The 27,781-nt window shown below is 46.4% G+C and overlaps 1 protein-coding gene across 1 annotated transcript in view; it reads left to right on the forward strand.

Annotated features, from left to right (window-relative positions):
• Positions 1–27,781, forward strand: part of VWF (von Willebrand factor) — a 180,302-nt gene that overhangs the window by 92,311 nt on the left and 60,210 nt on the right. The window contains exons 21-34 of the mRNA XM_055280967.2: positions 2,646–2,780; positions 4,802–4,948; positions 9,988–10,128; positions 10,341–10,454; positions 12,254–12,410; positions 13,145–13,303; positions 14,006–14,141; positions 16,299–17,677; positions 19,093–19,209; positions 19,307–19,447; positions 19,725–19,868; positions 22,315–22,479; positions 23,835–23,878; positions 24,170–24,347. Coding sequence (XP_055136942.2) covers positions 2,646–2,780; positions 4,802–4,948; positions 9,988–10,128; positions 10,341–10,454; positions 12,254–12,410; positions 13,145–13,303; positions 14,006–14,141; positions 16,299–17,677; positions 19,093–19,209; positions 19,307–19,447; positions 19,725–19,868; positions 22,315–22,479; positions 23,835–23,878; positions 24,170–24,347 — 3,157 coding nt within the window. The remainder of the gene's footprint in view (positions 1–2,645; positions 2,781–4,801; positions 4,949–9,987; positions 10,129–10,340; positions 10,455–12,253; positions 12,411–13,144; positions 13,304–14,005; positions 14,142–16,298; positions 17,678–19,092; positions 19,210–19,306; positions 19,448–19,724; positions 19,869–22,314; positions 22,480–23,834; positions 23,879–24,169; positions 24,348–27,781) is intronic.

The following is a 27,781-nucleotide window of genomic DNA, read 5'->3' on the forward strand; positions in this document are numbered from 1 at the left end:
GGAGTTTGCCTCCCACGGTATGGCTTTGTGGAATTCTCCGCCATTTTAATGTCTAACTTGGTACAATTCAGAATGGGAGGAGTGGGAAGATGGGACACAGGAAAGTCATCCTGCTCAGCAGATGAGAACTTGTCCAGGAATCCTCACCGGTGAGTGTGGGCAGCAGCCCCTCCGCCTCCCACTCCCCACCGTGTGGATTCTTGTAAGTTTCTCTTGCTGGTTGACATCAACTGTGTAAGCAAGGAAGTATGAGTGCTTTTCTCACCAGAGCCGAGGCGCTGTACTCTGTGAAGCTTTAAACAAATATGGTCCCTCTGTCTCCATTCCCAGGAGGAGGAGGGGGTGGGGGCTTGGTGTGGTCTGAATGGAAGACCACAAACCCATAGGAGCCCCAGCCCCAGAGGCTGAGTTGCAGGAGCTGGTGAGTCAGGCAGCGTGGGTGAATGTGGACCGACCACTCGTGTAGAGCACGCTGGGCATGGGGCGGAGCCAGCAGCAGCCTCCGCAGTCCCCACCTCACACCCGGGCTGGCCCAGAGAGGCAGGCGGTGTGCTGGGACACAGGGCATGCAGACCAGGCAAGGAACCTGTGATCCAGGGGGTATGCGCCCCTTTAGAGCTTTCCCGGAGATTCTATATGGAAGCTTCCCAGCCTCAGCAGCAAAAGACAAGGAGACACCAGCTTTGCAGAACAACTACCCAGCCCGTTTCAAATCTGAACATCCAGGAAAAAATTAATTCAGTGCAGCAAGGACCAGACAGCCGGTCAGCATCTACTGCTCCCAGCTCTTCCCTGCCCAGTCCAGCTTTCCCAAGTAGACCAGTTTTAAAGATTCCCCCTCCAAACGGTGCCCTGTGTGTGCGGCTTGTTTTCTTTTCCTACAGCTGGTTCTGTTGTCTTCTGATGCATTGTCCTGGGGCCCCTCTCCTTTCTGCCATCCTCCTTTGGGGAGTATCATCAAGACCTAACTCCCTCTCTTTCAGAAATCTCAGCTGAAGATAAGAACAAATAAAGCACTTACACTCTTGTTTCCTCTTTTAATCTTCGCCATGCATCAACCTAACACAAAGCCGTTTAACCTAACAATCCCATTAAGTTGAATGGAATCTTACAGAGGTCAGATTGTGTGTGTTATATGGACATATGTATGTATGTGTGCATGTGTGTATGCATGAGCATGCGTGTGAGTATATGTGTGTATGGCTACGTGTGTGTATGTGTGTGTGTATGTATGTGCATGTGTGTATGAGTACATGGGTGTGTGTGTGTATGTGTGAGCATGTGTGTGTGTGTATGTGTGAGCATGTGTGTGAGTGTATGTGTGTATGGCTACGTGTGTGTATGTGTGTATGCATGTGCATGTGTGTGTGTATGAGTACATGGGTGTATGCGTGAGCATGTGTGTGTGTCTGTGTGTATGAGTACATGGGTGTATGTGTGTGAGTGTGTGCATGTGCATGTGTGTATATGGGTGTGTGTGTGGGTGTGTGTGTCAGAAAGGTAAGTGGTTTGCTCAGTGTTACCAATACGTGGCAGAATCAAGATTCACACCTTGTTTTTCTTTTTTCTTTTTTTTTTTTTTGAGATGGAGTCTTGCTCTGTCGCCCAGGCTAGAGAGCAGTGGCATGATCTCGGCTCACTGCGAACTCTGCCTCCTGGGTTCACGCCATTCTCCTGCCTCAGCCTCCTAAGTAGCTGGGACTACAGGCGCCCGCCACCACGCCCAGCTAATTTTTTTTTTTTTTTTGTATTTTTAGTAGAGGCGGGGTTTCACCGTGTTAGTCAGCATGGTCTCGATCTCCTGACCTTGTGATCTGCCTGTCTCGGCCTCCCAAAGTGCTGGGATTACAGGCGTGAGCCACGCACCCGGCCTCTTTTTTCTTTTCTTTTTTTTTTGAGATGGAGTCTTGCTCTGTGGCCAGGCTGGAGTGCAGTGGTGTGATCTCGGCTCACTGCAAGCTCCGCCTCCTGGGTTCAGGTGACACCCCTTTGTTTTTCTAAGTTGAACGTTTTATCTTTTTTTTCATCGCACCACAATAATAGCCACCACGGGGGAGGTATTTGCCAGGAATGTGTCACCTTTTGCCCTATTTTCTATGCAATTGACCAACAAGGACCAGAGCTCCCTTATCCTCTCTACTCATCTCGACCTGGTGGCTCAGGACCCGTGGAGCTGTGTCAAACCATCTTTGGTTCCATTTCTGGGCCAAAAATTCAGAGGGATTCAACCAGAATTTAGAGCCACAAAGTGCCCTGTGGTCAAACTGTCCCAGTTACCTGGGTGGGACTCTAGGCAAGGCTCCAGTGGGACTCTAATGGGCTCTAGGCAAGGCCTTTGAGCCTGATGCATCCATCAAAGCAGGCCACATGTCACCTTCCCTCCCTCCCCCTCCTTCTCCACCCCCACCCCACTCACTGCAGGCACCTGGCTCATCTGTCGTGGGCGAGGCTGACACACCTGAGGGCATTCACCTGGGCATATCCCCCATCCCCTCGACACACACAGAGACACATATGAACAGCCACGGACATGGCAAGATCTTGTGACACATATTCAAAGGCCTGCGATGAAGAGATGCCAATCATCTGGTCTGGTGAGAGCCAGTGGGGATAATGGTCTTCTCCTGGCACTCCTCTTTCCCCAGGATTACTGCGGCAGTAACCCCGGGACCTTTCGGATTCTAGTGGGGAATGAGGGATGCAGCCACCCCTCAGTGAAATGCAAGAAACGGGTCACCATCCTGGTGGAGGGAGGAGAGATTGAGCTGTTCGACGGGGAGGTAAGTGCAGCCTCATCCCCTCCACCCTCATGTCCCGCTTTGTGCTTCTGCCACCTAATAGGAACATTTTCCAAGCATTCATTTAGAACTTGTGTGAATGGAATAACGCACAGCCATTAAAGAGGATGAGACAGAGCGATTGCAACTGACCGTGACATATTATTTTATGAGAAGAACAAGTGGCAGAACAATAGGGATGACACAATCCCATTTTAGCGACAGTGCAGACTGTGTGTGAAGGATGTGCACATGCGTCTGCACAAAGTGGGAAGAACCGGTGCTCACCTCTGGAGTAGGGTGGGGACTGGAGGGTAGCCAGGCTTGCTGTGTGTGTGTGTGTGTGTGTGTGTGTGTGTGTGTGTATGAAGTGATGATGTTATGGGATATGTTTCATATGTTTTTCTGTTCTTTTGAGATAAACATTTTTTTTTGGAGTTGGAGTCTCGCTCTTTTGCCCAGGCTGGAGTACAGTGGTGTGATCTCTTTGCTCACTGCAACCTCCACCTCCAGGATTCAAGCGATTCTCCTGCATTAGCCTCCTTAGTAGCTGGGACTACAGGTGTATGCCACCATGCCCGGCTAATTTCTAGTATTTTTAGTAGAGATGGGATTTTGCCATGTTGGCCAGGCTGGTCTGGAACTCCTGACCCCAGGTGATCCACCTGCCTTGGCCTCCCAAAGTGCTGAGATTACAGGCGTGAGCCACCACGCCCAGCCAGATAGACATTTTTAAAGGACCTCAAAAGAGGAGTAAACTGATTTAGTCCCTTGTGTACTAAGAATTTAAAAAGTAGTTCTCATAAGTGTACACAAGACTCCCTTAGAAGTTCTTGTTTAAAATGTGGATCCTGGAGCTCCATCCTGAGATTCTGACTCAGCAGGTCTGGGTGGGACCCAGGAACCCGTGTTTAAAGTTGCAGGTCATCCCCAGGCCACAGTTTTGGATTAGCTGCTCTGACTACATGGAGTGCTATGGAGACCCAGGCTCTGGGCACAAACTTGTCCTGGTATCTTCATTTTCTCCCCTGTCCTCAGCCTGCATCTCTGCCTTCTTCCAAATACCCACCATTGACATCAGGGGGATGGGTGGTGAATTCTTCACCATTATGGAAGAAAACTGCTTAGCAAGCATAACGTAGTGACTATGGGTCAGCAGTGTCAACTCCTGACCAGCTCTATTTAGGGCAGAGTGGCAGTGATGACGCTGAGCAGGAGGTGTGCAGACATGTGAGGGATATATTTGCACATGTGATTAGCTCTGCATGTGATATGTTACTAACGAGAGGACCTCTGCAAAGGGGTAATGGCAGTTCTCAGCCTCAGCCTCAGCCTCAGTGTGATGAATTGGAGAGTCCGCCATGCATGCTGAAATGGGCCTCCAGGGTGCAGCACTGGCAGGGATGGGCCAAGTCAGAGGCTCAGGTCAGAGCCCTTCTTGAACCTGCAGTGTGTGATTCCCAGCACTAGCACTGAGCACCTCAGTTTCCTTTTTCTTCAGCTCTGTCTCCTGATGACAGTGGCTCTGGGGAGGGGGAAGTGGTGGGATACAAGAAAGGTGAGAGTGTACTGCTTATTTTTATAGAGGAATAGGTTTTTAAACAATTGACCAGAGATGCTTAAAATCATTGCCATGTTGAAAACCTATCTAGGAGACCACTATATTTAATGACTAATTGTCAATAAAATACCTTTTGTGAAGTGATGGATAGTCTTCTGCTCATTGGTTTCATAGTACTTTAATTTCATAATCATGATTTTGCTGCTACCTCTGTTACCGTCTCTTGGTCATGGATGCCTGGAGAGTGATGGTGGTGAGATGGTCACAGACATGTTCTGGCGTGGAGCTGGCCCTGCAGGGATGCAGTGGCAGGGCAGGTGGGGTCCTGGTGGGGTCCTGGAGGTGTGGCGATGCCTGCACTCGTGGGCACTAGAGACAGATGGGCAGGTGTAGAGTGGAGGGAGGATCTGGCTGTGGAGCCTGCCTTTCATCCTTCTGGATTTCTTGCTTTGTCTTCCTCCAGGCGAATGTGAAGAGGCCCATGAAGGATGAGACTCACTTTGAGGTGGTGGAGTCTGGCCGGTACATCATTCTGCTGCTGGGCAAAGCCCTCTCCGTGGTCTGGGACCGCCACCTGAGCATCTCCGTGGTCCTGAAGCAGACATACCAGGTCAGTGGCTTTCTTGCTTCATCTTGTTGGGGACTTGGCATTTGGAGCGTTTTCTGCTCCCTGATTAGCAACCCACTGTCTCTCTCTGCTGTCTCTGCGGTATTCATTTAGAAAATGAGGAAGTCATTTATTTCTTCCTCTTGCCTGATTGCCCTGGCCAGAACTTCCAACACTGGGTTGAATAGGAGTGGTGACAGAGGCCATCCTTGTCTTGTGCTGGTTTTCAAAGGGAATGTTTCCAGTTTTTGCCCATTCAGTATGATATTGACTGTGGGTTTGTCATAAATAGCTCTTATTATTTTGAGATATGTTCCATCAGTACCTAGTTTATTGAGAGTTTTCAGCATGAAGGGCTGTTGAATTTTGTCAAAGGCCTTTTCTGCATCTATTGAGATACTCGTGGTTTTTGTCCTTGGATCTGTTTATGTGATGGATTATGTTTATTGATTTGCATTTGTTGAACCAGCCTTGCATCCGAGGGATGAAGTCGACTTGATTGTGGTGGATAAGCTTTTTGATGTGCTGCTGGATTCGGTTTGCCAGTATTTTATTGAGGATTTTTGCATCAATGTTCATCAGGGATATTGGTCTAAAATTCTCTTTTTTTGTTGTGTCTCTGCCAGGCTTTGGTATCAGGATGATGCTGGCCTCATAAAATGAATTAGGGAGGATTCCCTCTTTTTCTGTTGATTGGAATAGCTTCAGAAGGAATGGTACCAGCTCCTCCTCGTACCTGTGGTAGAATTCGGCTGTGAATCCGTCTGGTCCTGGACTTTTTTTGGTTGGTAGGCTATTGATTATTGCCTCAATTTCAGAGCCTGTTATTGGTCTATTCAGAGATTCAACTTCTTCCCGGTTTAGTCTTGGGAAGGTGTATGTGTCAAGGAATTTATCCATTTCTTCTAGATTTTCTAGTTTATTTGTGTAGAGGTGTTTATAGTATTATCTGATGGTAGATTGTATTTCTGTGGGATCGGTGGTGATATCCCCTTTATCATTTTTTATTGCATCTATTTGATTCTTTTCTCTTTTCTTCTTTATTAGTCTTGCTAGTGGTCTATCAATTTTGTTGATCTTTTCAAAAAACCCGCTCCTGGATTCATTGATTTTTTGAAGGGTTTTTTGTGTCTCTATCTCTTTTAGTTCTGCTCTGATCTTAGTTATTTCTTGCCTTCTGCTAGCTTTTGAACTTGTTTGCTCTTCTTCTCTAGTTCTTTTAATTGTGATGTTAGTGTGTCGATTTTAGATCTTTCCTGCTTTCTCTTGTGGGCATTTAATGCTATAAATTTCCCTCTACATACTGCTTTGAATGTGTCCCAGAGATTCTGGTATGTTGTGTCTTTGTTTCATTGGTTTCAAAGAACATCTTTATTTCTGCCTTCATTTCGTTATGTACCCAGTAGTCATTCAGGAGCAAGTTGTTCCGTTTCTATGTAGTTGTGCGGTTTTGAGTGAGTTTCTTAATCCTGAGTTCTAATTTGATTGCACTGTGGTCTGAGAGACAGTTTGTTGTGATTTCTCTTCTTTTACGTTTGCTGAGGAGTGCTTTACTTCCAACTATGTGGTCAATTTTGGAATAAGTGCGATATGGTGCTGAGAAGAATGTATATTCTGTTGATCTGGGGTGCAGAGTTCTGTAGATGTCTATTAGGTCTGCTTGTTGCAGAGCTGAGTTCAGGTCCTGGATATCCTTGTTAACCTTCTGTCTTGTTGATCTGTCTAATATTGACAGTGGGGTGTTAAAGTCTCCCATTATTATTGTGTGGGAGTCTAAGTCTCTTTGTAGGTCTCTAAGGACTTGCTTTATGAATCTGGGTACTCCTGTGTTGGGTGTATATATATTTGGGATAGTTAGCTCTTCTTGTTGAATTGATCCCTTTACCATTATGTAATGGCCTTCTTTGTCTCTTTTGATCTTTGTTGGTTCAAAGTCTCTTTTATCAGAGACTAGGATTGCAACCCCTGCTTTTTTTTTTTTTTTTGCTTTCCATTTTCTTGGTAGATCTTCCTCCCTCCCTTTATTTTGAGCCTATGTGCGTCTTTGCACGTGAGATGGGTATCCTGAATACAGCACACTGATGGGTCTTGACTCTTTATCCAATTTGCCAGTCTGTGTATTTTAATTGGAGCATTTAGCCCATTTACATTTAAGGTTAATATTGTTATGTGTGAATTTGATCCAGTCATTATGATGTTCGCTGGTTATTTTCCCATTAATTGATACAGTTTCTTCATAGCGTCGATGGTCTTTACAATTTGGCACATTTTTGCAGTGGCTGGTACCGGTTGTTTCTTTCCATATTTAGTGCTTCCTTCAGGAGCTCTTGTAAGGCAGGCGTAGTGGTGACAAAATCTCTCAGCATTTGCTTGTCTGTAAAGGATTTTATTTCTCTTTCACTTATAAAGCTTAGTTTGGCTGGATAGGAAATTCGGAGTTGAAAATTCTTTTCTTTAAGAATGTTGAATATTGGCCCCCACTCTCTTCTGGCTTGTAGGTTTCTGCCGAGAGATGTGCTATTAGTCTGATGGGCTTCCCTTTGTGGGTAACTCGACATTTCTCTCTGGCTGCCCTTAACACTTTTTCCTTCATTTCAACCTGGTGAATCTGACAATTATGTGTCTTGGGGTTGCTCTTCTCGAGGAGTATCTTTGTGGTATTCTCTGTATTTCCTGAATCTGAATGACAATATCAACTTTTCTTTAGGTTTCTTAACCTAAAGTGGCAAACCAATCATGCACAATATTATTATAACACTGCAGACTATTCTAGGGTGTTGCCTTATCATTGAGTCATGGGCCAGCACATTTTGAGAGCTATTTGTAAAATTGCTAATAACCAACTTTTGAGAATGGTTCCACTATTTAGGGTCCAACAGTTTGTTGGAACTTGAATGATTTCTTTAAGTGGCATGTATGTGACAAGTGGCTCTGGCTACTCTGGCCGCTGGTGTAGTCAGGCAGGAATGGCCTCCACAGCATCCCTGATAACACCATCCATTTTCAGCTTGTACAAGCCATTGAGGCAGCACTGCTCTCACTTCTCTGTGGCAGCCTATCTCAGTCCCAGAAAGCATTAACAATTCATTCATTCATTTATTCAACAAATACTAAGTTCCTGTATGTGTCAAACATTGTCCTAGGCGCTGCGGATACAGCAGGGGAAAAAGACAGGGGAAAAAGGTTTTTTTGTTTAGGGGTGTGTGTGTGTGTGTGTGTGTGTGTGTGTGTGTGTATGTGTCTTCCATGTATTTGTTTTTTTATTGCTGCTATAACAAATCACCAAAAACTTGATAGCTTAAAACAACACATTTATTATCGTATGGTTCTGGAGGTCAGAAAGCTAAAATTGGTGGGCAGGGCTGCATTCATCTTAGAGGCTCTGAGAGAGGTCCCTTTTCTTGCCTTTGTTACATTCTGGAGGCTGCCTGCATTCTTGGCTTGTGGCCCCATCCTCCATATTCAACGCTGGCAACGTAGCATCTTCCACTTTTTTTCTCTTTTTCTGCTTCTGTCTGTCACAGCACCTTTTGAACTCTGACCCTCCTCCCTCCCTCTGATCAGACCCTGTGATGACATTCTGCCCACACGGATAATCCAGGATAAACTCTTTATCTCATGGGAACCACTGTTTTGCCTTCCATAATCCTGGTGCAGATTATATCCTAGTGGGAATGTTACTATAGATAGTTTGGGCTGATGGGCCCTGTGAAGAGGGGATGTAAGAGCAGAGTCTTTGGGTAAGGGAGGGAATGAGTCATGCCAGTATCTAGGGGAGAGAGTTTAGGCAGATGGAACAGCACGTGCTGAGGCCCTAAGGTGGTAGGTGTCTGCAGCGGTTGTGCAAGGAGGTCAGTGTGGCTGCAGAGGAGGGACTTGGGGGTAATGGTAGTTCATGAGGGCAGGGAGGTGCAGTAGCCATACCATGGGGGCTTCTCGGCCATGGGAAGATCGTTGGCCTTTTGCCCAACAGTGAGAACATTCTTCTTCTATGTTTCCTGGTGACTTACATCCCTTGTACCAAGCCGAATGCTGCTTATTGAAGCAGAGTAGAATACATTTTTTCTCTTTGTCTCAATACCAGGGCTCTAAGTATGTTGTAAAAGTATAGCACCTTTTCTTCTTCAGGCCAGATATTTCCAGTTTTTTCTGTAGTTTTAAAAAATTTTATTATTATTTTTAGTTGACATTTAACTGTATGTATTTACTGGCGGCAGTGTGATATTTCAATACATGTATACAGTGTGTAATGATCAAATCAGGGTAGTTAGTGTATCTATTCCCTCAAACATTTACCATTTCTTTGTGTTGGGAACATTCAAAATCTACTCTTCCAGCTACTTGAAAATATACAATAAATTGTTGATAATTATAGTCACCCTGTGATGCTACAGAACACTAGTGCTTATCCCTCCTCTTTCTGTAGTTTTTACTTGTTTCTCACTCATTCGTAACTACTTTTTCAGAACTCGTTGCATGTTGCACTCCATGATGGGTGAACATGGAGACAGATGAGACATATCTTCCTGGTTACATTTATGATAGAGCAGGATTCTGCCCAGTCTGGTCTGAACAGGCTGCAGTTCTCCAGGCAAGGGGACTTACCTGCCCAGAGGTAGGCAGTTCTATAACATTCCCTCCTTGGATCCCTACACCTCCATTGGTGGAGCAGTGTACCTGGCTCCTCCCTCTGCTTCTACGCTTGTTGGGGACAGTGATAGTTCCCACCAGTGATCTCAGGGCCAAGGCTGCCTGATTCCCACCTCTGCCTTTGGCTGACTATGCGACATGGGCATGTTGCCTCTCTTTGTTTCCATAGCTTTAAATAAAATGGGGCCAGCAAGGAAGCTCAGGAATAGGTCTTGGCAACAGCAGGGCTTTGCTGCTCACCTCGGACCTCCTCTGAGTCTCTGTCCTGTTCCTCCTCCTCTTCCTTGAATGCCCTCTGCCTCCATTGCCACCAGGCACATTCCCCTTTCCCCCGAGCCGGAGAGCATGCCCCTGGGCTTGACGGTGCTCATCCCCTCAACTTGTCTCTCAAGGAGAAAGTGTGTGGCCTGTGTGGGAATTTTGATGGCATCCAGAACAATGACCTCACCAGCAGCAACCTCCAAGTGGAGGAAGACCCCGTGGACTTTGGGAACTCCTGGAAAGTGAGCTCGCAGTGTGCTGACACCAGAAAAGTACGTCTGGGTCTGTGTGTGGACAAAGCCCGAGAGCCTGCTTCCTGGAATGTCCCCCTGTCCCCGTTCTCATGGGGGCTAGAAGGGGGGTTGTGGGTGGTATGACTTTCAGGCGGCTGCAGGGTGGGGAGGAGGGTCTCTTGGATCCTTCTGGGCTGAATAACCCCAGTTTGACCAGCTGACGGCTGGCCTATCTCTTGCCTGGTTCCTAGGTGCCTCTGGACTCATCCCCTGCCACCTGCCATAACAACATCATGAAGCAGACGATGGTGGATTCCTCCTGTAGAATCCTCACCAGTGACGTCTTCCAGGACTGCAACAAGCTGGTGAGGACCTTGAGGGTAGTGGGAAGCAGATGGTCCCAAGGCTTGGCCCGGTGGTATGGACACTGAGTGTGACCTTCTAACATGGACACTACCGTGGTGTCTTGACATGATCTGCACCAAGACAACACTTCAGCTTTTTTCTTGTCTTTCAATCTGGGAAACACAAAGTAAAATCAACAGTTTCTAGGGGAAGCAATGCCTGGTGAAACATTTCCTTCTGCATGAGAAGTAACTCCCCTTGGCCTGTGCCAACGCTTCTCTTTCGCCCCCAGTCTTAGGATTTGTTCTTTTATTGAAGTATCTTGTTTTCAACACCAGAGCCAGAGATTTCCTTTTCCTGTTACTGCTGCATTTGTCCAGACCAAAAGACCTTCCTCTCCCACCCCCCAAAACCCCTTGCTGCCCATTTCTTGTCTCACAGAAATTCTTTTCTGGCCTTAATTTTGGTGATTTTGAGTCGTCATATTATGACTTATTTTTGTGTTGTTATCTCTAATGACAAGGAGGAATTCCCCAAGGTTAAGTGCAGTTGTCTCTCTCTCTTTTTTTTTTTTTTTTTTTTTTTTTGAGACAGAGTCTCATTCTGTCGCCCAGGCTGGAGTGCAATGGCATGATTTTCGCTTAGTGCACCCTCTGCCTCCCAGGTTCAAGCAATTCTCCTGCCTCAGCCTCCTGAATAGCTGGGATTACAGGCGCCCACCACCACGCCCAGCTAATTTTTGTATTTTTAGTAGAGACGAGGTTTCACCACGTTGGTCAGGCTGGCCTCGAACTCCTGACCTCAGGTGATCCACCCACCTCGGCCTCCCAAAGTGCTGGGATTACACGCGTGAGCCACCGTGCCCGACCATAGTGCGGTTGTCTCTTATCTGCTGCATGTATGTGTGTACACACATGTGGACATGGGCTTGTACACGGGCATATGTGACTACAGAAGTCTATGTACACACACAGCCATACACACATACATGCTGCTGTGTAGCACCACCAATGTGGGGGAGACTGGTTGAAAACATGGATCTCAATTCTCTATCTATGCAGTGATTTTCGGTCTCTGAGGACTCCAAAGGATACTTACATTCCCCGGTTTGGTGGAAGTCCTGGGCACCTGAGTTGGAAGAGTGAGGACAGGGGAGGAGTTGGGGACACTGGCACTGTTGGAGCGTCTTGGAAACAATGACCCACTCAGTGTCTGAATTCATTTTCTGTCATAACTGCCCTGAAAAAGTCCAGTGTGTTTAGAGGCGTGTTTTGGGGATGAGGAAGGGTGGGAACTGGTTGAACTGGATTTGGAATCAGAGTCTAGGCCCTATTGTCCTGCATACCTGCCCCATAGCACTGCAGTGAGGCAGCTGCAGGGCCTGATGTATTTCCCCATTCTCTTTGCTGAATTGAGGCAAAGGAAGACAGTGACCAGCACATATGTGTGTTTGTGTTTTTGTAAAAACACGCAACTGCTCATGAGGCTAAGAGTGGGTTGTGAGGACAGATGGGTGGCTGAGCAGGGAGGTAGGCAGAGGGACAGAGGGAATGTTCTTCTGGAAAGTCCTCAGGCTCATCGTGTTCTGCAGAAGGCCAGCAGCACTGCATTATTCAACTCTTCTTGCTGGAATGCAGATTAGAAACTAAGAATCTTGCCTTCCCACTCATTCCCTCTTTGAGACCATGAGCTACATTTCTTCTTCTACCCGGACCCCCCTTATCCTTAAATTGGCCATCAGAACATTTGCACCCAGACTAAGAGCCAGAGTTCCTGACACCTGGCCATAGGCCTGGGCCACCTGAGGCTGCTTTTGCAGGTGGACCCCGAGCCATACCTGGATGTCTGCATTTACGACACCTGCTCCTGTGAGTCCATTGGGGACTGCGCCTGCTTCTGTGACACCATTGCTGCCTATGCCCACGTGTGTGCCCAGCATGGCAAGGTGGTGACCTGGAGGACGGCCACATTGTGCCGTGAGTCCTGACGCCCTCATGTTCTCAGATGCCCTCCCTTCTTCCCATGTGTCTATGCTTGAAGACCTTGTGAGTGCAGGGGGATATCTTCATGGGTGAGAGAAGACAGAGCGCTAGTATGGGACTGGATGGCCAAGGGCTAAGGAGGGTTAAGACATTGGCTGAGCAAGAAGTTTAGATTGTGGGTGAGGCGGGACATGGATTCAAGGCATGAACAAGTGGATACTTTTCTTCTGGAGAGATTCTGGCGGAGGAGAAGAAGGAATACTGATGAAAAGAAGGAAGTCGATTTATATCTTTAATTAGGCATGATTATATTTGCCAATATGAGTGATCAACTCATACATTCATGTCTATAGAGTCTTCCTTCTTTGGACATAAGCAACTTAATGTTTTTATGTAGATAACTGGGCCAGGCACAGTGACTCACACCTGTAATCCCAGTGTTTTGGGAGGCTGAGGCCGGAGGATTCCTTGAGTCCAAGAGTTCAAGACCAGCCTAGGCAACATAGCAAGACCCTATCTCTACAAAAATTAAAAAAAGAAATGAATTCAGAACCAATAGATTCTGGTTTAGGTGCTTCAACAATCCAGAAGTCTCTAATGTCGGTAACTCCCATAGTCCCTTAGTTCCCCAACATTATCTCCAGATGCCCCCAGGCCATCACCACATGGGTCTGAAGTCCTGGAGGCTTTGCCTTTTGCGGTCACAGCCTTGTCTCCTGTCTACACAGCCCAGAGCTGCGAGGAGAGGAATCTCCGGGAGAACGGGTATGAGTGTGAGTGGCGCTATAACAGCTGTGCGCCTGCCTGTCAAGTCACGTGCCAGCACCCCGAGCCGCTGGCCTGCCCTGTGCAGTGTGTGGAGGGCTGCCATGCCCACTGCCCTCCAGGTGAGGCCTCTATCCCTGGGGGTCGGGCTGGTGGGATGGGAGAGGGATGGATGGAAGGGTGCTTCTAGGTCTTGTTTCATCTCAGCCTCCACCTGCCACGTCCCATCTCTGACCTGCAAGCCCACCGCAGGTTCTGTCTCCGTGGGTTCTTTCATCAGTCAGGCCAGTCATGATTTTTCTCAAGGCGAGCTCCTCCAAAATGCTTTTCTGTGCCTCTTTATGGGATTCTCATCTAAAGCAGCCCCTGCCGATAGAACTTTCTGCAGTGGGGGAATGTTCTATTGAATGTGACGAATGTGTCTGAGGAACTGAATTTTTGAATTTTATTGAATTTTACTTAATTTAACTTAAATAGCCACGTGCAGTTTGTGACTATCATATGGTACAGCATAGCTGTAGAGTTCCTGAAGGTGTTATTCAGAAGAGCAGAAAGAGCCCTGGAGATAAGATTTCATTTGTCCTGAGGCTTGGGGAGGTGAGGTAGGGTGAAGGAATCCCTGCTCCCAGTTTTGCAGAGGGATCAATCAAGGCACAAGGAGGACAGATGCTCCTTGAGTGGCGGGGTGACCCCTGGGGGTGCGGGCAGGAGGAGTTGGCTTCTAGGGCAGGAGGAGGAGTTGGCTCCTCCCTTTTAGTTAAAAGTGAGGCTTCCTCGTGGGAAAGGGGAGCGTTTTGGTTCCTAATGAGAGCTTTCTTTTGCAGGGAAAATCCTGGATGAGCTTTTGCAGACCTGCGTCAGCCCCGAAGACTGTCCAGTGTGTGAGGTGGCTGGCCGGCGTTTTGCCTCAGGAAAGAAAGTCACCTTGAATCCCAGTGACCCTGAGCGCTGCCAGATTTGGTAAAACAGATTCCTGGGTTGTTTGAAGTGATGAATCTTATTGCTTCTCCAGGGGCCAGCTCAGAGACTAGGTTTTGGGTAAAAAGTCCTAACTACATGAATTGAGAGATTGAGTTTATTTTATTTGTTTACTCATTTAATTCATTATTTAGTGTAGTTTATTGTTTTGTTTGTTCCTAGGGTTTGCTTCTTTTTCTTTAGGGATGGACTAGACTGCTTCCTCCACATATATTCCTCCACAATGTTTTTGCTCTTAATAGGTTTTTAAGTCCTAAGAGGTTTTTGCTTTTCTCACTGAAGGTGGGGATGGTCACTTATTGTCCTTGTAGGTCATGACTAGTCTGAGCACAGGTGTCCATATACTGGAGGTGGGGACTCAGGAGAGGAAAGTGAGATGGAACGCAGGGCCCTCAGGGTAACATGAGCGTCGTGGGGGCCATAGTCAAGGTCGCAGGATGTGGCTGTCATAATGGGGAGGGAAGGTGCTCATTGCTCTCACCCTGGGTTCTCACTGGACTTGCCTCTGGGAAACTGGCCTTTGGGGAGGTGAGAAGGAGTCCTCAGGGTGAGCTCTGAGCCCTCTGAAGTCCTGCTCATAAGTAGGGAACATTTATTAAAATCCAGATCTATTCAACACCACTCCCTGACACTGATCAAGCCTTCTGGGAGCTTAAACTTGAGAACGTAAATTCGCTGGGGAGGGGCTATGGTCACAGCTGCCAGAGTCAGATCCTGCCGCCACCATCTGTACAAACAAGAACGAACACTGCCTGGGGTGAGTTTTCTAGCAAACACAGGAAACTAGAAAGTATGTCACTCAACGCACCGTTAACCAAGGATTGAAGCAATAAATCTCGTGGATCACGGGAAGGAGGAATTAACTTCCTAGTAGGACTCTACCTGTGCACACCTTTATGCTGAAACAGGGACTGCAGGGAGCAAAGGATTGGGTGATTCTGATGCTGGCGTGGGGTTCTGTGCCAAAAGGGCATGAGAGCTTCAAGCCCTCTCCCCACCTCCTTTACTGGCGCACGGGCAGGGGCGGCTGCCACGGTGCACGCTGAAGCTGCAAGCAGTGTATGGACAGTAGTCCCACAGCAGGCTGGGGGCATCACCTGGTATCAAGCCACAGGGGGACACTTCCCAGGCTCAGGGCACTGCTACCTTGTCAGCTTTACTGGGAGTGCTGAAGGCCAGGTGCCTCCAAGGCTGAGAGTCCAAAGAGGAGATGGTCCTGGCGCATATTGGTCTCCACCACAGGGCCACTGGATTTCACCTGTGGTCTGGCAGGCCTTGCCACTTTCCGGGACACTGGCAAAAAGGTGATATTACCAGCAGAGCCTCGAAATTTGGCATGGTAGTGTAGGAATTTGTGTGTGTGGGGCCACTGCTCTACTACTGACTTGTGGTGTGTGCTTGGGACTGGGCACAGAGCCTGGCCAGTACCTGGCACATGAGAGGTGCTCACCTTATGTCTGCTGGAGGAATGAGTGAATGTCTTTTCCTAGGCCTAACACCGTAGGGACCCCTGTTTGCTACTCTCAAATAATTTGTTCTGCTGGATAAAGCTGGGATTTTGAATCTTTATTCATCTTTCCACAATGTTTTTGCTCTATTTTTTTCTCTCTTCCTTAGGGCCCAACTTATTAAACATGTTTTGAAACTCATACAATTTACATTCTGTTAGAATATGCACTGTAAAGCGTTTATCTTCAACAAAACATTTAGAAGCACAGGTTAGCGTCCACATGTTAGTAACATTTGTTCTTGGAGACCCTCATAAGAAGGCTTGGATTATAATTAAGTATTCATGTTGCTAAAGATGTAGGTTGAAAAGAAATCAGCTTTGAGTGGCTGTGTGGATGGCCTAGAACAACGAGTATATTTTTTCATATCCTAGGATGGGCTAAAGCTTTGGTTTCTAGAATCAAAGGAAGTTGGCTATGTGTGTGTTTTGAAGGTGGGGGGGCATGCTACTTGGGGACAGATGTTAAACAGTGACATCTCACTTGGGTGTGGAATGGTCCATGGGATCTCAAGTTCAGGTGGAACAGAGGAGATTCTGTGGGAATATGGAAGTGGTTGTACACTGTCGGGCTCAGAAGTGTCCATAGGTTTCTTCCTGAACCATTTTAATTTCTTTGCTCTTTTCTGCAGCCACTGTGATGGTGTCAACCTCACCTGTGAAGCCTGCCAGGAGCCGGGAGGCCTGGTGGTGCCTCCCACAGATGCGCCGGTGAGCCCTACCACTCCGTATGTGGAGGACATCTGGGAACCGCCGTTGCACGACTTCTACTGCAGCAGGCTGCTGGACCTGGTCTTCCTGCTGGACGGCTCCTCCAGGCTGTCCGAGGCTGAGTTTGAGGTGCTGAAGGCCTTTGTGGTGGACATGATGGAGCGGCTGCGCATCTCCCAGAAGTGGGTCCGCGTGGCCGTGGTGGAGTACCACGATGGCTCCCACGCCTACATAGGGCTCAAGGACCGGAAGCGACCATCAGAGCTGCGGCGCATTGCCAGCCAGGTGAAGTATGCGGGCAGCCAGGTGGCCTCCACCAGTGAGGTGTTGAAATACACGCTGTTCCAAATCTTCGGCAAGATCGACCGCCCCGAAGCCTCCCGCATCACCCTGCTCCTGATGGCCAGCCAGGAGCCCCAACGGATGTCCCGGAACTTTGTCCGCTACGTCCAGGGCCTGAAAAAGAAGAAGGTCATCGTGATCCCGGTGGGCATTGGGCCCCATGCCAACCTCAAGCAGATCCGCCTCGTTGAGAAGCAGGCCCCTGAGAACAAGGCCTTCGTGCTGAGCGGTGTGGATGAGCTGGAGCAGCAAAGGGACGAGATTGTTAGCTACCTCTGTGACCTTGCCCCTGAAGCCCCTCCTCCTACTCTGCCCCCCAACATGGCACAAGTCACTGTGGGCCCGGGGCTCGTGGGGGTTTCGACCCTGGGGCCCAAGAGGAACTCCATGGTTCTGGATGTGGCGTTTGTCCTGGAAGGATCGGACAAAATTGGTGAAGCCGACTTCAACAGGAGCAAGGAGTTCATGGAGAAGGTGATTCAGCGGATGGATGTGGGCCAGGACAGCATCCACGTCACGGTGCTGCAGTACTCCTACATGGTGACCGTGGAGTACCCCTTCAGTGAGGCACAGTCCAAAGGGGACATCCTGCAGCGGGTGCGAGAGATCCGCTACCAGGGCGGCAACAGGACCAACACTGGGCTGGCCCTGCAGTACCTCTCCGACCACAGCTTCTTGGTCAGCCAGGGTGACCGGGAGCAGGCGCCCAACCTGGTCTACATGGTCACTGGAAATCCTGCCTCTGATGAGATCAAGAGGTTGCCTGGAGACATCCAGGTGGTGCCCATTGGAGTGGGCCCTAATGCCAACGTGCAGGAGCTGGAGAGGATCGGCTGGCCCAATGCCCCCATCCTCATCCAGGATTTCGAGACGCTCCCCCGAGAGGCTCCTGACCTGGTGCTGCAGAGGTGCTGCTCCGGAGAGGGGCTGCAGATCCCCACCCTCTCCCCTGCCCCTGGTATGCTGGCACCTTGTGTGCAGGTGGGAGGGCTGGGCGAGGGCTGGCACGGCCTTGGTGCTACATGCATCTGTCAAGATATGACTCGGGTTCTAATCCTGGCTTCCCTGGTCTGCGTGCCCTTGGTTGAAACTTGCCTTCAAAGGGCCTATGTTTCTTCACTTCCCTGGCAGGGAGGCAAACTGTGATCCTTTTTTGAGGGAAGATCTTTTCTTATTGTGTGTGCTTATATAAATTCAAAGGTAATGGAAGCCTATTGTTAACATTTAAACAATGCCAATAAGGAGTAAAAATAAATGCAAGTCTTACTTTATCACACAGCCTCTTCCCCACCCAATTCCACCCTCCGCCTTCAAGGTAACCTCTGTTAAAGGTGGTGATGATAAGCTTCATTTTGACCACACTGGGTGGGTGAAATTATTCTGAGTAGCTGACATTCTTCAGGGCGAGACCAGGATGTCAGGTGCCAGGTAGCAGGTGCAGTCTTCAGACACTGGAGTCAGACTGCCTTAGTTTGAATCTTATCTCTGCCACTTGCTAGCTGGGTAATTTTGGGCAAATACTTAACCCCTTTGTATATCAGTCTCCTCATCTATAAAATGGGGACAATAATAGCACCTACTTGCTTAAAATAGTATCTGGCACATGACAAGTGCTCAAAAAAAATGCTTGCTCCCACTGCTGTTATTACTACCTTTTACTGACACTGGCGTCTAATCCATTCCTAGTTCCTGAACATCTTTATTCGGCATGTTTGGGACCATCCCAGAATAACTAGCCTTCTTTTAGTATCTTTTGAGTCTCACACTTGTCAGTACTTTTGTTTCTTTGTTTTTGTTTTTATTCATGGCTGTAGATTTATTTAAATTCTTGTAATATTTCTGCTGAGGAAAACAACAATTACATCATTTCATCAAATCTCAGATGTGCTCAGACACTAACAGGAGCACTAGGCCTTTATAGCTGGAATAATCACAGTACGTTCACCTGCCCTGCAAGATCTGAGGACACAGCAGCTCATTGTCCAGGGAGGGGCTACCGCTCCATTTCCTTTTGCAGTCTCTGTGTACTGCCAGGCCAGTATTTTACTCATTTCTAGAAGAGTGGCGGCCCCTTCTTACTGAGGAAGCCCATGCCTGCTGCTTTTATTTGTAGACGTTTAAGCTTCCTTTGGGTAGAATTGGAGTCTTCTCAGTGTCTCCAAACCTGAGGTAGTCCGGCCCCAGGAACTCCATCTCCCCTATCCCCTCCTCCCTGGCCCACATTGCCCTTGCACTCACAAAGGCACCCCTCCCCCCTTGGTGGTGCCACGTGGTCAGCACGCCTTGCAGATCCTATTGGATGTCAGGTTGAAGGCCTGGCGGCCAGTGTCCCTGCTGGCACCTCTGTGCTCACCTTCCTGGTTGTCCTTGCAGACTGCAGCCAGCCCCTGGATGTGATCCTTCTCCTGGATGGCTCCTCCAGTTTCCCAGCTTCTTATTTTGATGAAATGAAGAGTTTTGCCAAGGCTTTCATTTCAAAAGCCAATATAGGTGAGTGAGTGAGGCACCTGAAGCAGCCAGTGACGAAGAGGCTCTTTTCGGGGCTCCACTTGATTCAAAATAATCCCCATTTTCTTGTTCCGTTTAGGGCCTCATCTCACTCAGGTGTCAGTGCTCCAGTATGGAAGCATCACCACCATTGACGTGCCATGGAACGTGGCCCCGGAGAAAGCCCATTTGCTGAGCCTTGTGGACGTCATGCAGCGGGAGGGAGGCCCCAGCCAAATCGGTAACGGTGCCACAGGCTGGATGCAGAACCTGCATTCTGATTCTAATTTTTGGCATAAGTGACTGTGCGACCTCGGCCAGTCACTTTGCTCCTTGGCCTTAGTTTCTTCTGGAAAGTGAGGGGCTAGATGCTCTTCCAGGTCTCTTCCAGATCTCAACTGGGTGTTCCTTGGAGTCTCTGAATCATTCAGCTTTTAAGTGACTGAAGGATCCACAGTGAGAGAGGGTGTCCAGCCGCAGTCAGTGCTGACTTGGTGTGATCTGTTCTCCATCCTCAGGGGATGCCTTGGGCTTTGCTGTGCGATACTTGACTTCAGAAATGCACGGTGCCAGGCCGGGAGCTTCGAAGGCAGTGGTCATCCTGGTCACGGACGTCTCTGTGGATTCAGTGGATGCAGCAGCTGATGCCGCCAGGTCCAACAGTAAGAATCTGGTGTATAGTCCTCAGTTCAGGAGAGCGAGACTTCGGAAATGGTAGAGGGTTAAAAGTGGGCTGGGGTTACTTTTGGATGTTGTGGCTGACATTAAATATGCTCAGTACCAACCTCTGTCCTGGTTTCAAACAGCAGGAAATTATCCAATCACGATGTGATTAGGAAACCAAACAGTAATAAGTGTGTGTTGATCCTATATCTTTATAACTAATTATAACCTTTAATTTCTCCACATTTTCCCTTTGTGTCCAGGAGTGATCATAGCTCTATGCTCTTTCTTTCTAAAGTAGGATTCGTGGTCTTGCACTAAAATGTCATGTCTGAGGCCAGAGTGATTGATTGTGGGGCCTTGAGAACCAATGGGGACTTTCATATATTTCAAGTCCTTTCCTGGTACCAGGTAATGCGCTTGGCAGGGTTGATGGATGAGAGACAAAGGATCATGCTGTAGGAAAGGGAAGGATCCAGATGTCCCTTCTGTGCTCCAGAAGAACGTGTGCTTATCATGTTCTTAATATCAACAGGATGTAAGCTGGGACAGGTGGTAGAGTCTGAGGGACCACCTCCCAGCTGAAAGAGGTCTGGGTGAGTGGAGTGACATTGAGTCCCCTCGTGGCCACCTGGAGAACTGTTCATCTTTCAGAACCCTGCCTAGGAGTGCTGTCAGAACCCTGTCTTTTCTCTGCTGTCTTCCTGGTGTTCTTCCTGAGGAAGTTATTTGCTCCGTTCTCTGTGTCACATATGAGCTACTCAAGATGTGCAAATCATATTGTATTGTATTGTATTTGTAACATATCTATTCCTTGCAAAAAACTGGGAGTTCTTTGAAGGCAAGGGAAGATCTTGCTTATTTTTGTATCATCTGTGTATGATGCACAAAATAGTTGACCATTTAACATTTGTTGAGTGAATGAATGTGACATGTTTATGAAATCTATGATTTTAGGGTAAAGGGCACTAAAAGGGAAAGGATACATATTTGGACATTAGAACGAACTTACAAGAGCTGAAAAGTTGCTAGTAGAAAATCCGTTCCAACCTGAAGCACATTGCAAATTTCTAGAACTTTCTGGAGAGCTGAATTGAGGAATTTCAGGATGGAGATCTTTTCTCCTTTAGTATCAAGAATCCAAAGAAAGATTTTCACTGGGAAAGGAAACAGTTGTGGCCTTGAGGAAGCAGACATGATCCAGAGCGAGTCATTTAACTGCCCAAAGCCTCTGTTTCCCATGTGTAAATGAGCATGCACATTCTCTGGGCTCAGCCCTGTCATATTTTCTCTTCTCTTCTTACATATACCCCCTTGGTGGTCTAGTTCAGTGTCATGGGTCTAAATATATTTATACATCTCTGACTTTGAAATTCGTATCTCCAGCCTCACCTCAACTCAGCTTGCATGCTCTAACAGGCAAAACCAAACTCCTGATTTTCACATCCGTCTTTCTTATCTTAGAAAATGGCAATTCCAACCTTCCAGTTGTTCAGTTCAAAAAGCTCAGCATCCTTGACTCTTCTTCCTTTTTCCTGATACCTCCACGCAAGCCACGAACAAACTATAGCTCCATCTTCAAAATACTTTGAGAGTTGCACCTCCCCATACCATGTCCACCAGGGTCACCTCAATCTGAGTCCCCATCATCTCTCCCCTGGACTATTGAAATAGCTGTCTAACTGGAACCCCAGCTTCCACCTTTGTCCTCTGCAGCTCATTCTCAGCACAGCAGCTGCAGTGGCCCTTTAATATCAAAGTCAGCCCCTGTCCCTCTGCTCTGTAGTCTTGGCTGGCTTTGTTTCATTCACAGAACATGGTGAGCCCTTACTGTGGCCAGTGGAGCATTGCCTGATCCACGCCCTTTCCCTCTCTTGCTTGTCCTTCTCTCCCCAGCCCCCGGGAGCATGCAGTCACACTTCTGCTCTGGGGCCTTTGCACTTACTCTTCTTTCTGCTTGGGATGTCCCTCCCTCAGACATCCTCTTGGCTCCTTCCATCCTTACATCAGGTCTCTGCTCAGATGCCATCTTTTCACCAAATGCTTCTTCAACTGCCATATATGCAACGGTAACCCACACCTCAGCCCTGGGCATTCTCATCCCCCTTATCTCATTTTATTTTTTTCCTAAGCATTTATCCACATCTGAAATTCTATATATTTACTTTGTTTGTGTGTTTGTTGTCTATCTCTCCATGAGGACGGGGGACAGGGAGGGACTTTATATGCTTGGTTCACTGCTGTATCCCTATTGCTTACAATAGTACCTGACACAGAGTAGGAGCTCATTAATACCTGTTGACTGAACATCTTCCTCATAGGGCTGGTGTATGTGACCAGCCTGGAAAACATGAGGCTCTATTCAGATGCTGGATATAGTGTCAGGCCAGTCCATTTTGAGCCTACTTGCCCACAGATCCTTTCTTGTCTCTTTGCTAACTCTAGGAGTGACAGTGTTCCCTATTGGAATTGGAGATCGCTACGATGCAGCCCAGCTACGGATCTTGGCAGGCCCAGCAGGCTACTCCAACATGGTGAAGCTCCAGCGAATCGAAGACCTCCCTACCATGGTCACCTTGGGCAATTCCTTCCTCCACAAACTGTGCTCTGGTGAGTCTTATAATAGCTTTCTTACTTCTCTCAAAAAAAGTTCCAAAACAAACCCGCCAAAGAAACAAAAATACTATTCAAGAGACCCCAGGGTGCCCATGCATAAGATTTGGCCTTGAATGAAGATTATTATATAGACCAGGACCTTTAAGTTTCTGCTCATGGGAGGTGTATACCACAAGCCCCCATGGGGCCAGCAGAAAGCTTTCTGTGTATGGTCCTATTTCCACTCTAATTGTCCATGTGAACTTGGTAGAGAGAGCCTAAGCTTATTTGTGTAGAGGGATCTTGGACAAAAGAATCAGAAGACATAAGCAAGGAACCCCAGCATTCTGTAGATACAGTCTCCTTCCCCATGGGCCTAGACTCACTCTCAACATGGGTATAAAGGGCTTTAGAAATACAATAACATGGAGACTCATATCAAAGTACCATAGTTTAAGTTGATTTTAGGTTAGAAACTTAAAAAATATGCTTTTGGCCAGGCGCGGTGGCTCACGTCTGTAATCCCAGCACTTTGGGAGGCCGAGGCGGGCGGATCACAAGGTCAGGAGATCGAGACCATCTTGGCTAACACAGTGAAACCCCATCTCTACTAAAAATACAAAAAATTAGCCAGGCGTCGTGGTGGGCACCTGTAGTACCAGCTACTTGGGAGGCTGAGGCAGGAGAATGGCGTGAACCCGGGAGGCAGAGCTTGCAGTGAGCTGAGATTGTGCCACTGCACTCCAGCCTGGACAACAGAGTGAGACTCCATCTCAAAAAAAAAAAAAATACACACACACACACACACACACACACACGCTTTGTTCTGGGGGAGTGCCTGGGTTTGTATATTTTCCCATTACTAGATATAAGTCAAAACCCACATAAAGCTACTGTCCTTCAGGGGAATAAGTCAGTGCAAGTTTGCCCTTAAAGGGCAATAACTCTATGCGAGTTTTGACTTATAGCTAATAACATTAGCTGTACAGAGAGATGGCAGCTCTCCTGGTAGGAATCTTCAAGTAGATCTCTTTCAGGTTTCCAGGATCTTGTTTCATCTCCCCACCTTCCCCATCCCTGGCGTGATCTACATGTGAACCAAGATAATGACAGCGTAAGCTGTAGTTATTGTCATATTATCGCTGTTGTTGGCATCATAATTATTAATAACCACAGAGCATGTCTGAAGAATCACAGGATGACCACCTCCGCCTTGTGTCCCTATGCCTCCACTGTTAACCTTGTTCAGATTCTTTTCAGAGTTGAGTTGACTTCAAAAACTAGACCAGATTGCTTAAGCAGACATTGTGAATGGTTCAGAATTTCTGGGTGAAAGATGGGAACTAAGATCTTATTTGTGTCTGTTGCAGGATTTGTTAGGATTTGCATGGATGAGGATGGGAATGAGAAGAGGGTAAGTTCCTTTCTGTTGACTTTGAAAGAAAGATTAGAGATGTGTTTGGGGCTCTTGTTCCACTGGTTAATTTTTCCTCCTTTGGTCTTAGTCCAGTGCTTCCTCTTACCATTATCTTGTTTTTGAGGGTCCATCTGTACATCTTGTGTTTTGCTTCCTGTCTCATGTACAGGAGGCCTCCTTGCTGTGTAGGCCTGTGTTCAATTCTAGGGGTCAGTTGTCTGGCAGATGGACTTAGAGTTGGAGTACCTCATCTTATTCCCTGCCTGAATCTGTTGTTTTCTTCTGCAGCCTGGGGACGTCTGGACCTTGCCAGACCAGTGCCACACCGTGACTTGCCAGCCAGATGGCCAGACCTTGCTGAAGAGTCATCGGGTCAACTGTGACCGGGGGCCGAGGCCTTCATGCCCCAACAGCCAGTCCCCTGTTAAAGTGGAAGAGACCTGTGGCTGCCGCTGGACCTGCCCCTGTGAGTCCTTTGCTTCTCCAGCCAGGGCAGTGTCAAAGGGGCAGTGCTTTTTGCTTGGCTGTGCAGAAAAGTAGAGCAGGCACCGACCAGCCCAGAAGTACCCTTTCCCTCATCACCACATACACAGTGCTACCTTCACTCACCTTCCTTTCCTCCTGTGCTCTTTGGACATGCTTGCAGCCAGTCTCAGGGATCACTGCCCTCTTTCTCTGTCTTTGGAAGGCACTTCCCCAGATTATGCATAACCAGAAGGAAGAATCGCTTTTCTGAGGTCAGTGCTCAGCTTGGCTGTTGGCAAGTCATCCTTTAGGAATCTGTGTATTCAGGGTATAGCAGTGGAAGTATAGCAGTGAGAGAGATGCTTCCAGAAAACTCTCCAACCACACGTATAGCAACAGTACATCACCAAGGTGGCCTGGATTAAGAGGAGGAAATATTTAAAGTCCATCTGATGTACACTTGTGGAGAGCATTTCATCCATGGGCTGGGTTAGCCTTCTGTCTCATGTTTGAGAGAAATGACTGCTTATGGTGATCACGACTCAGCAGTGGATTGTAACCTTTATGCTGAACAGGCATAACTGGTGGGATGCAATCAAAACTGTATGTTATAGCTCACTCTCCCTTTAGAATTTATTCAGTGAGAAAAATTTCTCTCTTGGTCTAGGTGAAAACTCCACCAGACTTTACGTTTCTTCTGTTTATTCATAAAGAATTCTATAGTTACTTTAAGTCAGAAGACAAAGTCTCAGTTGATAATTAGATACCCACTCTTGTGTAATAATCAAAACTTTGAATTTGATTAGAGTTAAAACACCTCCCAGTCCCAATTTGGGCTGCCTGCCTCTGGGAAGGAGGGTATGGTCAGCTTTCCTCTGTACAAAGAGCTTTGCCTTTTGTGATTAAAAGCATATCCTGGAAATTACTCGATGTCATTTCAAAGACAGCTTCCTAATACTTTACTGTGTACCATAGGTTACCCAACTGTTCTTCTATGTATGTGCATTTAGGATGTTTCCAGTGTTTTGTAATGACAGACAATGCTGCAATGAGTAAACCTGAACATACGAATTTTCATATGGTTTGAGGTGTGTCTTCAGGGTAGATTCCTAGAAGTGAGATTCTTGGGTCAAAAGATAAGTGCATATGAAGTTCCCCTTAGATATTCCCCGATTCTCCTCTAACAGGTGAGATGTGGTTGTGCAAAACTGGAATGTCCATCAGTTTGCTTTTCGATCAGCGAGGTATGAGAGTGCATGCTTCTCCACAGCCTTGCTGAATGTGTTGTTATAGTTTTTATATTTTTTTTGCAAATTTCTTACTTTTCAGGAAAGAAATGGTATCTCAGTGTACTTGAAATTCATTTCTCTAATGATGAGTGAGGTTAAACATTTTTTCGTATGTTTAATTGCCATTTTTGGTCTAATTTTGTGAATTTTCTGCTCATGCCTTTCCCCATTTTTCCATTAGAAAAGTTGTGATAAAAAACACATGAGATCTACCCCATTAATAAATTTTCCCATGTGCAATACAATATTGTTAGCTATTTGCAAGTTGTTGTACAGAGATCTCTAGAAGTTTTTGTTTTGTGTGACTGAAACTATGCCCATTGAACAGCAACTTCCCATTTTCCCCTTCCCCTAGCCCCCGCAACCACCATTCTGCTTTTTGCTTCTATGAATTTGACGATTTTAGATACCTCCTATAAGTGGATTCATGCAGTAGTTATCCTTCTGTGACTGACTCATTTCACTTAGCTTAATGTCCTCAAAGTTCATCTATGTTGTGGCATATGAAAGGATTTCCTTCTTTCTAAAGACTGAATAATATTCCATTGCATGTATATACCACATTTTCTTTATCCATTTGTCCACGGATGTGCATTTGGATTGTTTCTAACTCTTGGCTGTTGTGAATAATGTTGCAATGAACGTGGAAGTATAAGTATCTTTTTGAGATCCTGATTTCAATGCTTTTGGATGAATACCCAGAAGTGGGATTGCTGGGTCATATGCTAACAGTAGTTTTAATTTTTCGAGGAACCTTCTTACTGTTTTCCGTAGTGGCTACACCACTTTACATTCCTACCATCAATGCACAAGGGTTTCAATTTCTTCACATTCTTGTTAACACTTGGTATTTCCTGGTGTGTGTGTGTGTGTGTGTGTGTTTGATAATGGCCATTCTAATACGTATGAGGTGATACCTCATTATGGTTTCGATTTGCATTTCCCTGATGATCAGTAATGTTGGATATTTTTTCATATAATTGACTTTTTGGATGTCTTTTTGGAGCAATGTCTCTTCAAGTCCTTTGCTCATTTTTAAATTGGGTTATTTGCATTTTTTTTTTTTTTTTTTTTGCTATTGAGTTGTATGAGTTCCTAATATATTTGGGATATTAACCCTTTTATCAAATGTACAGTTTGCAAATATTTTCTTCCATTCTATAGGCTGCCTTTTTATTCTGTTGATTGTTTCTTGGGCTGCACAGAAGCTTTTTGGTTTGATGTAGTCCCACTCGTCTGTTTTTGCTTTTGTTGCCTTGTTTTTGGCAACGATATCCAAGAAATCGTTGCCAAGACCAATGTTGCAAAGTTCTTGTGTTTTCTTTTAGGAGTTTTATAATTTCAGGTTTTACGTATCAGTGTTTAAGTTTGATTTTGGGTTAACTTTGTGTATGATATAAGATAAGGGTCCAATTTCATTCTTTTTCATGTGGACAGGTCATTGTTAGTGTATAGAAACCAATGGTTTTGTATGTTGATTTTGTATTCTGCAACTGAATTTGTTTCAACTTTGCTGAATTTGCTAACAAATTTTTGGTGAAATCTTTAGAGTTTTCTACACATAAGATCATGTCATCTGCAAATTGAGATTTTACTTCTTTTTAAATTTTACATCTTTTTTGATTTGGGTGACGTTTATATCTTCTTGATTCATTGCTCTAGCTAAGACTTCTGGTACTATGTTGAATAGAGGTGGTGAGAGTGGGCATCCTTACCGTCTTCCTGATTAGAGGAAAAGCTTTTAGTTTTGCACTATTCAGTGTGATGTTAGCTGTGGTATTTTCATTAATGGCCTTTATTTTGTTGAGGTAATTTCCTTCTATTCTTAGTTTGTTGAATGTTTTAATCATGAAATGGTGTTTGAATTTTGACAAATGCTTTGTCTGCATCTATTGACATGATAGTATGATTTTTATCCTTTGTTCTGTTGATGCTGTGTATCACCTTTATTGATTTTTAAACGTTGAGCCATTCTCCTATCTGAGGGATAAATCCCACTCAGTCAGAGTGTATTATCCTTTGATTGTGCTGTTGAATTCAGTTTGCTATCATTTTGTTGAGAATTTTTGCATCTATGTTCATCAGGAATATTGACTTGTAGTTTTTTTTTAATGTAAAGTCTTTGGCTTTGGTATCAGGGTAATTC

This window comes from Symphalangus syndactylus, chromosome 5 (assembly GCF_028878055.3).
Source record: "Symphalangus syndactylus isolate Jambi chromosome 5, NHGRI_mSymSyn1-v2.1_pri, whole genome shotgun sequence".
Classification (NCBI taxonomy): Eukaryota; Metazoa; Chordata; class Mammalia; order Primates; family Hylobatidae; genus Symphalangus; species Symphalangus syndactylus.